This window comes from Falco biarmicus, chromosome 14, assembly GCF_023638135.1.
Source record: "Falco biarmicus isolate bFalBia1 chromosome 14, bFalBia1.pri, whole genome shotgun sequence".
NCBI classification, from domain to species: Eukaryota; Metazoa; Chordata; class Aves; order Falconiformes; family Falconidae; genus Falco; species Falco biarmicus.
In genome coordinates, this window is record NC_079301.1 from 11,702,479 (window position 1) to 11,713,535 (window position 11,057).

Sequence of the window (11,057 nt, forward strand, 5' to 3'; positions counted from 1 at the left end):
CTCTCGTGGTCCCGCCAGCCAATCCGGCCGGCCGCCCGCGACCGGCAGCAGGACTGGCCAATGGCCGCCGGCGGCAGGGAGGCGCGGCCGGCGGTTGGGCGGTGGCGGAGAGGGGCGGGCGCGGCGCGGGCGTGCGTCATCCCCGCGCGCGCGGCGGTGTGGCGGTGTGTGCGGGCGCGGGCGGTGTGTGCGGGGGTGGCCGCTGGCCCCGCCGGGCCCGGCTGTGCTGAGGGCGGCGGCCCCGCTGCCCGCTCCGCGCGGCCGCCATGAACCAGTTCAACTTCGGGTCGGGCGCGGCGGGAGGCGGCTTCGCTCTGGGCACGCCGAAGACGGCCGCCACCACGGCCACGGCCGGCTTCTCCTTCTCGACGCCCGCCGCCTCGGCGGGCTTCAGCTTCGGCAGCGCGGCCCAGGCGCCCGCCAGCAGCCAGCCCGCCGGGCTCTTCTCCTTCAGCAGGCCGGGCGGTGCCGCGCAGCCCGCCAGCTTCAGCTTCGGGACGCCGGCCACGGCCGCCGCGGCGCCGGCGGCAAACGTGTTCCCGCTGGGGTGAGGGGCCCGGGGTCCGGGCGGGGGTGGGGTGGGCCGGGCCGAGCGGCCCCGGCCGCGGGGGCACGGGCGGGCTCGGGGCAGCGGGGCTGCGGCCCTTGTGGCTGGGCCCCCCGCGGGAGCGCGCTGGGCAGGCGCTGGGCGAGGCCTGTGACCTGCCAGCGCCGGCTCCCTCGGGTGGGCCGGAGCCGTGAGCGGCTGCTGCCTCGGCCCCTGAGCGGGCCCGTGGCGCTGCCTGCCGGGGAGACGGCAGAGCTCTGCCTCCGCGCGTAAAGCCGCTCGTGAAGGCGCGACCCTGGAGCGCTCGGGGTGTTTCTGTGGGAGCCAGTGTGCCCGGCTTGTCCTTAGGCAAGGCTGTGAGCTGTGGGGCGATGCTTGAGAGCTGCTGCTGTCGAAGCTTGCCAGATGGGAGCAGCGGGAAGGGAGCTCGGATGGGGGCTGGCGGTAGAAGGGAGTGAAAAACGAGTCTTCTGTAGAGGAAGCGACAAGGGTGCTGAGGAGCTGAGAGAAGAAGCAACTTCACTGACGTCGCCCCAGATATGTTGCGGTGCCTGGGTGGGTGGGGGTATTTAGGCAGCACTGAGTCAGGCTTAAGAGACTTCACAAGAGGATGGCCAGTGACAGGAGCTGAGATGCAGACTTTGTCAAAATTGCAACATAAGCCTGGTTAAAGCGCGCGCCTCCTTGAAAGGCGGTTTCTGCTGCCAGTGAATGTGTGAGAAAGCCGACTGGGTGCTTGGGTGAACGTAAGCCTCCACCAAAACGGCTTCTTTCCTTTTTTTCTCTAGGACAGCTGCCCCAAAACTCAACTTTGGAGGCAGTAGTGCCACTCAGGCTACAGGAATCACAGCAGGCTTTGGGTTTGGTAGCTCTGTACCAGCCAGTGCGCCCTCAAGTCAAGCAGCAGCCCCTTCTGGCTTTGTGTTTGGATCCACTGGCACCGCCACCACTGCTGCCGCCACCACCACGACCACCGCTCCGTCTGGGACGACCGGAGGGTTCAGTTTTTCCAGTGGTACTGCAGCTCAGGCCGGAACAGCCGGCTTCAACATCGGCACTGCGGCTCCGCAAGCAGCGCCCACAGGGTTGACCTTTGGAGCAGCACCTGCAGCTGCTGCCACCACTGCTGCCACCTTAGGAGCTGCCACCCAGTCAGCGACCCCCTTCAGCCTTGGGGGTCAGTCCACAGGTGAGCTGCAGCTTGAAATGGCAGCTGTAGCGAGGCAGGCTGTCAGCGAGGAGGGCAACCGGGGATGGTGTGGAGGTTGTGCAGCCTCCTGCTTCTGCTGGTGGGAGATGTGGGGAGTGGCTGGGATCAGTGGTTCTTCTGATTCGCTTCTCCAGGGTCATCGGTGACGAGTAGCAATTGCTGTTTAGCCTTTAGTGCAGTGTTTTCTTGGGAAGTAGATGCCTCCAAGCTCGTGTGTTCTTGAACTTGTATTGATCATTTGTTCTCTGAGGCCAGCAGAGAGAAAACCACATCCGTTTGTGTCCAGCAGATGTGCCTGAATCCATTTTTTTCTTAGGAACTGACTGAGTCTGACAATGTGTTTAAACGAGCCAGTGAGTTTGTGTCTTCCCTAGGCCAGTCTGGCTGAGCATAGCATGTATTTAGGGAAAGTTTCTCGGGACGGCGCTTTGGTCCAGCACTTGATTTCTGCGATAAAGCACTGTTTACCTTCCCAGCAGCAGGAGCTTGCCCACTTGCGCAGGATCCGGCAAAAGTTCAGTTTGCTTTTTTTTTATTTACTTGTTGGGGATGGTTATAACGTGGTGATGGTGACAGGCCTCAGGGGGAAGGTGGTTGCCTCTGGGATGATGTTCATCTGTGTACGAATCATTGTTGAAAGTCTTTGGAGGTAAGGAGCGTGTTAGCCCTAGTTTGTTTTCTGGAGAACGTGGAGTATTTGTTACACTGCGTATTGTTGTGGGGCTTTTTTGTGCTCTTACTGCTTCAAACTTGACTAGTGCTGTTATCAGTGGAAACTACGGAGTCTCTGTAGTGAAAGGTTCGTCTTTTCCTTTTCCTTGTGCTACTTGTTCCAGGTGTAAACTTTGGGACATTGCCTTCAACAGCAGCAACAGCAGCCACTAGTGCACCTGCAGCAACGCTGACCGCTAGTACCAGCCAGGGACCCACTCTGTCCTTTGGAACCAAACTTGGAGGTAGGAGGTGATTACAGGAGATAATTACGGAAGACTTAACGAATCTGGTGTCCTTCTGGGAGCAGTTTTCTGAACTGGGGTCTGGAAACAGGCTAGAACTGTTTGTCACCGTGAATTTGCAATGCCACCAGTAATCTGTGGCAGTTCATATAGCCGCTGGAGTCAGTACCGTGGTTTTTTTATTGTGTCGCACGTGCCAAATTCTGTCCTGTACTTGTTGGTGGAGCGTAGTGGAAGGGAGCGGCAGGTTTAAAGGGCCCATTGGAAGAGAGAGGGTTGAGGTAGAATAAGAGGGACACTGGTTTGACGTTGGGAGAGGGGTCTGCCGGAGTCGAGAAATTACTCAATATGAGTTATGCATCTTGCTCATCTTTTATTAGCTTCTAACGCTTCTTATATAGCCTCGATACACAAGCATGTTCCCAAAGCAAACATATAATTGGTTATTAGCCCCTAAGCACGCGCTGCTCTCACACCACTAATTATCATGATTAGAACAAGCATTCTATCCATGCAGCTGTTTGCGTTAGCTATGTTTTAGCCTTGCGGTTTGCTACTCCCTTTATTCCCATTCCGCTCCCTATCTCCCTTGGCCTTGCACCTGTCTTCCCTAACAGCTGCAGCTTGTTACAGCCACGGCCTGGTAGTACAACAAAGTTACTTGGTCTCAGGATTCAAGAATAGATCAAGGCCACTTTCTTGTTAACTTCAGCACAACTTCACCACAATTCTAATGGATTGTGCAGGTCTTTAGGGATTCTGTGGCCACGCTTCTGCAGCCATTCTTCTACAGTTTTACATCTTTCATCCATCAAAAAACTGGTGTTGCTGGGCAGATCTGCATGGCGCGTTCAGCACAATCTTTTGAAATGGGTGAGAGCTTGCTGCGGTCTGGCTGTAGAAGAGGTATGCTTTTTTCTGTTTGCAGTAACATCCACAGCTGCTACCAGTGCCTCTACCACCACAACCTCGATTCTTGGTTCGACGGGGCCTACGTTGCTCGCGCCTATAGCGAGTTCTTCAGCACCGACATCGTCTACCACCACAGGCCTCACACGTAAGTCACAACGTACGGGTTTTAGCTGCTGGGGGAATACACAAGCAGCGTGGTTGGTGCTGCCTGTGAGTGGTGGAGCTGCAGATACTGATGCTGGGGTGACATGGGAGAACTCAAAGGGCCAGCTCTTGTCGCTGTTTGCCACCTTCCCTCTTTGTGATTTCTGGCAAACTGCCTTCAATGGTGAGGCACGGAGGGTTTTGTTCAAACCAAAGCACGCTTCAAATTCAGGGTGAGGAAGCAGCATGGGGCAGTTTTAGCTGTATGTGAATTGTTTGTTTCTCTCTCTGGGAGCATTGCCACCACTGAGCTTTCAAGTGATGTTTTAGCAGCCGACTTCCACACCCCGGTGCCTTGAGTGTGGTTATGTCTGCCTTTTGACTTCTGCGTGAGGTGTTAGTGCTGCTTAAAGAGCAGTGGAGGTGCTGTGTGTGAAAAACAAGTCTTGATGCAGCTGTACATTTGTGAGTTCCCCTCGTAATAGCTGGCAAGTTTCCTCTTGCTGAAAGACATTTATGGCAGGAAATGGGTAAATGACAGTAGCTTGGCACCTGGGTTGATAAAGTTTCTGGAAGAACTGCAGAGCATTCTGGCTGTATTATAGCTTCAGCCTGCCTGTTTTCACGTTGTGTCGGGATGATCCTCCACCTCGACAGCTGTCCTGTTTAATAGAAGTAAAGACCATACGTGGAGATGGGTGAGCAGGCAGAGCTGTCCAAAGGGGCACTGCATTTAGTGGTTTTGCAAACTCTCAGTGTTGTCTTCCGTTTCCAGTTGGTGCCCCTTCCACTGGGACAGGCAGTCTTGGAACGCTTGGGTTTGGATTAAAAATTCCTGGAACAACAGCTGCCGCAACAAGCACTGCTACTGGTAAGAGCTAGGTGCTGAAAGTAGCTGAAGAGAAGGAAGCCTGCCTTCAGTGCTCTGTCGTAAAGGGCCACGCTAGTGTAGCAGCATAGCAGCTGTAATTTGTAATGCCCTCCGGTAGCTGAAAATAACACAGTCTTTCTTCCTCTGATCCTCCTTTTCCATCTCCTCAAATGCACAGTAACTCTACAACTTCTGAGAGCCTGTCCCCGCAGCAAAGGGAGTTTGGGTGAAGGAAGGCCCGTGCGCTTTGATGGTGTAGTTTGCAGCAAGTAAAGTAAATGGATTAGCTGCTCTTTCTTGGCCTGCCTGTGTAGGTGCAGACTTGCCTGGGGAGTCGAGGGAGAGGTGTCTTGATGGGGAAAGGGAGAGGCCAACGACTGGTGGGGAGCGTTAGGGAGAGATGGTTTATGTTGCAGTGCTGCTCCATTCATCGGTTTCTTCCATAGGACAAATTGCAAAGCGTTGGATATCATTAACTTGAGAAACCAACCCCCAGAAAAGCAGTGCAGCTATGGATGCTGTCTTTAAGTGGCAGCCCTCATGTGAAAACCTGCCGTGGAGTTTGCTGCTGCACGGTGTTGGGGTTCAGGTCTGAGCGTCTTTTTCTGGATGCAGTTACCAGCCAGTTTTCAGTGGGATGCCATGGTTGCTGCTCAGCTCTCAAGGTGTTTGAGCTCAGTGCCTCGAAGTGCCATGTGGCTGCTGCCACTGCCATGTGACAGGTGCTCTTAGCTTTGTGAAGACATAGAAATTGCCTCTTCTGCAGCGATGCTGGAAGGAGACTGGCTGTGCTGGTGGTTCCTAGGTCTAATATTAAAACGTGAGGAGATTGAGAGGAGTGGGCTAACGCTGTGTTTCTTTGAATAATGCCCAGTTTAAATGCAGGTTGCAGGTTCCTGGTTTTACTAGAACTACTAGCCAGGCGTTTACAGTCTACTGCTTTTGTGTCGAGGTGCATTTTTTCCCCTTCCTGAGAGATGTGGGATTTGTTTTTTGTCCCTTCAAAGGGAAAGGGACCTAGTTGATCTCATACAGCTCTGCGCTGAGAGGTGTGTGTGGGACCTGTTCTCGATTTCCTGGGTAGTGGCTGCTGGCCACTTCTGTTGCTTGACTTGAACCTCTTCTTTCAGGCACCACTTCTGCTTCTGGCTTTGCTTTGAATCTTAAGCCATTAACTACGACTGGTGCTATTGGAGCTGTGACTTCTACAGCTGCCATAACCACCACCACAACCACCAGGTGAGTGTTTGGGTACAGCTGACTTATTTCCTGACTGGGACAAGAGGCGGTGTTAATGGTGGTATCTGGTGGTGGAGGGGAAGTGAGCGCTGTTGTGTTTCTATTTTGTCTTTTGATCTTGTGTTCTGTGCTGCCTTGCGCTTTGTGTCAGTGCGCCCCCAGTGATGACTTATGCCCAGCTGGAGAGTCTGATAAACAAGTGGAGTCTGGAACTGGAAGACCAAGAGAAACACTTTCTCCATCAAGCTACGCAAGTTAATGCCTGGGACCAGATGCTGATAGAGAATGGGGAGAAGGTAAGGTGACATGCAGAAAGTCAGACTTTCTCTTCTTTTTTCTGTTTTTCAAATAGAATTATCTCTGAATCCTTTGAAAAACTCACTCCGTGTCTGTTCTGGTCTTTAGGCATTGAAGGTTGGAAATCTGTTTATGTGAGTTTACTCTGTGGTAACGAGTTACCTTAGGGTGGAGCTTTCAAAGCCCAACCTCCATTATTCAGTTCTGGTCTGTGAATCTTCATGTAACTGTTCCTAGTCAATGTTTTTTATGGTGCTGACTTTCTCAGTTCCACCACTCCTCTTTTATGGGTTGTCTCTTGAATTTTTGTAGTGTAATTGGGTGTCTTCTGTTTCCAGATTACTTCATTACACAGAGAAGTAGAGAAAGTGAAGCTTGATCAGAAGAGGTAGGAGACTATGAACACCTGAGATGTTTTTCTTTCTTTTTTGCATCTTCTTGCGTTGTGGTACGGCAGATCTAGGACGTGTATAACGCCTAAGTGGGGGTAAAGTAACGTTTTCTCTTTTCCAGACTGGATCAGGAACTGGACTTCATTCTGTCACAGCAGAAAGAGCTTGAAGACTTGTTGACCCCTCTGGAGGAGTCTGTGAAGGAGCAGAGTGGGACTATCTACTTGCAGCACGCGGATGAAGAACGGGAGAGGACGTAAGACAAAAATGAGCTTTGACCGTGAGATGAGCAGGCTAATGTGGCGATGATCAATCAGCAAGAAGTGGAGCTGGGACACATGACAATATTGAACTCTCAGTGGCCTTATTCAAACACGTAATCCTGTTTTATGCATGGCAACTTTAGGTTTTAAGCATTAGAAATGGGGATTGTGACTGGAAGCCCTTGAATCTGCATGAAAATGTCTTTGGGTGTTGGTGTAATCAGCTGTGTGGGAAAAGGTTACCGATTTTGGTGTAAGCTCTGAAAAGTAATGATTATTTAGTGATAGAAGTGAAAAGAGCAGAATGCACCATGTGGCTCAGGTGTCCATGTAAACCCCAAGGCTTGAATCGTAGCATGGTAATTAAAAGTAGCCTTTGTGTGGTCCAAGAAATACAAGTCTTGAAAAATCCAGACCAGCTGGTTCTTTGATTCTGACAAAACCTTCCAGAAAGCACTCCACAGTACTGCTTGTCTCTCTCCGTGTATCTGTCAAGAGAGAAACATGTTAGGAGTTAGTTCATCTGTGTTCTAGAATGCCTCTCAGGGTGCTGTTCCCATGTATAAGCCAGCCCAGGTTGGAAGATGCGGAAGCTAATTCTGATTGCCCAGAACTGGTGTGACTGGGAGTAGATCTTCCAAAGTTCACTTTTAATATTCTGACCTTGGTTCCCATGCATTTTGCAGCTATAAACTGGCTGAAAATATTGATGCTCAGTTGAAGCGTATGGCACAAGATCTGAAGGATGTCATTGAACACTTGAATACATCAGGAGGCCCGGCAGACACGAATGACCCGGTAAATGCAAGCTTTCTTTTTTTGTGTGTTGTATAGAAGGGAGAGATTATTTAAACTACTGCTAACTCTTTGTCCACTTGTGGATAGTCTGCTGCTTGTGGTTTCAGCCTTGGAGCAGGGTGTTTTGTTTTGTCTGTGGGTTGGTTCTCTTCTGGTAAAACTTGCATTATAACGCAGCACAAGCCAGGCTGACTCACGTAACTATGTGAGTTTTCAGAGTATCCCATTGTGGTATGAACTCTGGTAATTTGCTTGTTGTCTAGTTTTTGCCTAGACTACAGCTTGTTTCAGAGGCATTTCTTAAGGCTGCTCCCGCTACCTGCTCCACCACTTGCGTCTTTCTTTTGGCAACCTAAATTTTGTTCAGAAGGCCCTCTGTAGCTGCTGATGCGTTTCTGTAATACTACTTTTGTATCCTCATGGAAACAAGATCTGAATTACCAGCTCTTTCTGATAGGTGTTAAATTGATCATGATTGTCCTTGTAGCTTTACTGAGAAACTTTTTTTTCCTGTAAGAATTCCCCATTGTTACTGCAGACTGAGTTTTATGCCATTCCTTTTTACTTTTGCCAGCTCCATCCTAAGGAGCTTAATGTGGTGGTGGTTCCTAGGTCTGAATTGGAAGCAGCCTAAGCCACAAGCACATACTCTAAAGCAGTCTGTTTTCTTGCTGGTAAGGAGAAGCAAAGCAATGCAGTCGTTGCACGGGAAGGCGGCTGCTCAGTTAGTGGAGCTGTACATATGAGGAATTGGACTGCGTCACGTTCCAACGGCAGGGGTGGGCAAGCTGCCTTACTGCTCTTAGTTTCCATGTAGTGTAACAAATGACTGTCACCTTCTGTTTCTGCTCAGCTTCAGCAGATCTGTAAAATTTTGAATGCGCACATGGATTCCTTGCAGTGGATTGACCAGAATTCAGGTGAGAGTTGTCTTGCTGCTTTTTGGGACTGTAAAGAGAAAGCATGTAGTGAGTGTTTCTTGAACAGAAATGAATTGCTGTAGTTCCCCGAGGATTCTCCTCCTCCTCACCTTCAATGACACTGCCCCTTCTGTGCTTGAATTCTCCCGATGCACGTTCAGGGCCTTTGCTGAGAAGTAATTCCTGGCAACTGCTAATGTCTTACAAAAAAGCCCAGCTTGAAATGCATCATTGCAAAGCAGAGGACTTGGAAATGTTATGCTTTGTTCTACCAAACTAAGGTTAAATGTTGCAGCTTCTAAAATGTTGGTGGGTTTCCCTTTGGAATATGAAAGTTGGTGAGGTGGAGGGGGTGTGTGTGTGTGTGTGTGTGTGTGTATGCATAACGTTACCATCATCCCCTCGGCCACTGAAAGCCAGATGCAGGTAAGACTGAGCGGCACATGTGTATCTGCAGGCGCAGTAACTCCGCAGTGTGGAAATTTGACAGTAGCAGTAACTTGTGATGTAGTGCAGAGCGGAAGATGCGCTTGATAGTGAAAACTTGGTAGTGTAGTTACTCTTGTTTCTGCACGTGGACGCAGGGTGGTGCTGTTTCCACAAGTGAAAGGAGTGTGTGGACCAGAGGCTTGTCCTGACCCTGTCCCTCTTCCTGAAAGAACCAGAAAAACTTTTCCTTCGTAGTTACAACTGAACTCCGATTTGAGCGACAGAGATCAGTGAGTTAGTGAAGCAGACGGCCATTTTATGCCACAATCATTTCTGCATGGTGAATTTTTTGAGAAGTGACAAACTGAAATGTGTTGCTTAATACATTACTGGAAGATACTGGGTTTGACATGCTGCGCAAAACAAAAGCTAACCTGGTGTGTCTGTCTCCAAGCTGCAGGCTGACATAATGCCATAGCCCTGTTGAATAGTTTCTGATAAGCTTTCATGCAATGAAAATAGAAATGGCTTCAGCTTGTGCCAAGGTAATTTGTATATTCTGGTGCCTGCTGCGTTTAAAGTTGATGACGAATTGGCAGCTTACATATTTCCAAATCGGTGATCTGCAAATAATAGATTATGTGTGTTGTGGCTCCTCTGTGGCTGTGCTCAGCAGCTCTTCTGGTCAACTGTACTGTCTTTTCTGTATTTACCGTGACAAGCTTGTTATGGCTGTGTGATACCCTGCAAGAAAATAGGTATAAACTTCTAACATATTGTGTGGTTCACGGGTAATTTGCATAATTCAAAGCAAGTGCAGGTGGTGGATAGGGGAAACTGGTATATAGAACAATTTCTTTTTCTCAAGCTGCAGATCAGCTTGCAGGTCCTGTTCAGGGAGGTTTTGCTCTGCTCTCCGATACAGCGCCCTGAAACTACAAAAAACCTGCATTTAAAAAAAAATTCAAGTACATGTCCCAGGACTCTTGCAGTTCTGCCTGCCAGTCCCTGAATGCTTCAGAATACTTTTTAGACACTCTCCTTTGCATATGGAGAGTGCTTTGTACTGGGTTTTGTCCTCCTTTGTGCGCTGTCAAATCTGAGTGACTGGCAAAATTAAAATGCTTTTCTCCCTATGCAGGCTAAACTGTGCAGAGTTGTGTTCTAGGGTGATTGTGAATTTAATCGCTTGTGTCTCCCACAGCTGTGTTGCAGAGAAAGGTTGAAGAGGTGACAAAGGTTTGTGAGAGCCGCCGCAAAGAGCAAGAGCGCAGTTTTCGGATCACTTTTGATTGAAGGACTTCAAAGGATTAACCTGAAATCTCCATAGAAAACAGAGATTGTCGGGGATCCTGGTCTCAAATTACAATCTGGTTTTGTTTCTTTTCTTGCAATAAAAAAAGCCAGTCCTTGCAGTGTCTGACTGGAATTCACCCGCTCCAGTCTGGGAGACTGGATGCAATTTGTGGAGGAAGTACGTGCTCTTTGTTCTTTGTAAGTGCATGCAGACTGGTGAGTGACCCAAACGGATGTCCTCGAGGGATGTAAGCACTGTGTGACTCCACCGCTGAGCTCTCCAGTACTTAGATGTAACTTGACCGTGTTCAGCTGAGACTTCATAAGCCTTTATTCAGGTCCTTACAGAGATGGTTTAATGAAGAGCTGTCCTCAGAAGGAGCTGCAGCATTCTGAGAGACTGCAGTTCCTCCTGTTGCTCGCTGGAGTTTGTGTTTAAATTAGGTATGTTTCCACTTCTGAAGGTGGGCCTAGTTTTCTGTACTTTCTGGCAATAAATGCTTTTGTGCTGGTTGGTACCTGTCAGTGGAATTTCTACACAATTAAAAATTACTGGATGTGCCGGCAGGAAAGTGGTGCTTGTGTGGCGATTGGGTGTAGTGCAGGTTGTTGGGCAGGAAGGACCATGGTCAGCAAGCCTGCTGCGAAGGTCACCGCTTTCTGATAAAAGCGCGTTGATAAGGCCCGTGGCGCTGTGCCTTTACTGGCAGAGGGAAGTGAATGGCGGCGCATTTAGCAGGGGTGCCCCTGTACCGAGATCCCCCGTGGGCTTTGTGCTTCGGC

The 11,057-nt window shown here is 50.0% G+C and overlaps 1 protein-coding gene across 1 annotated transcript; it reads left to right on the top strand.

Annotated features, from left to right (window-relative positions):
• Positions 1-132: 132 nt before the first annotated feature.
• On the top strand, positions 133-10,792 carry LOC130158951 (nuclear pore glycoprotein p62-like). The gene is made up of 12 exons (XM_056360085.1): positions 133-547; positions 1,336-1,736; positions 2,594-2,713; positions 3,642-3,770; positions 4,545-4,640; positions 5,771-5,879; positions 6,031-6,175; positions 6,515-6,564; positions 6,690-6,824; positions 7,518-7,629; positions 8,483-8,549; positions 10,183-10,792. The coding sequence occupies exons 1-12, from the start codon at positions 267-269 to the stop codon at positions 10,272-10,274; spliced, it is 1,737 nt and encodes a 578-aa protein (XP_056216060.1). The 5' UTR covers positions 133-266; the 3' UTR covers positions 10,275-10,792.
• Positions 10,793-11,057: the final 265 nt, after the last annotated feature.

Bases quoted from the DNA above. Each gene is read 5' to 3' on its own strand.
- LOC130158951 (XM_056360085.1), top strand. From the start codon at position 267: ATGAACCAGTTCAACTTCGGGTCGGGCGCGGCGGGAGGCGGCTTCGCT. The intron at 2,714-3,641 runs GTAGGAGGTGAT...TTCTGTTTGCAG, and splicing joins CTTTGGAACCAAACTTGGAG to TAACATCCACAGCTGCTACC. The intron at 4,641-5,770 runs GTAAGAGCTAGG...CTCTTCTTTCAG, and splicing joins CGCAACAAGCACTGCTACTG to GCACCACTTCTGCTTCTGGC.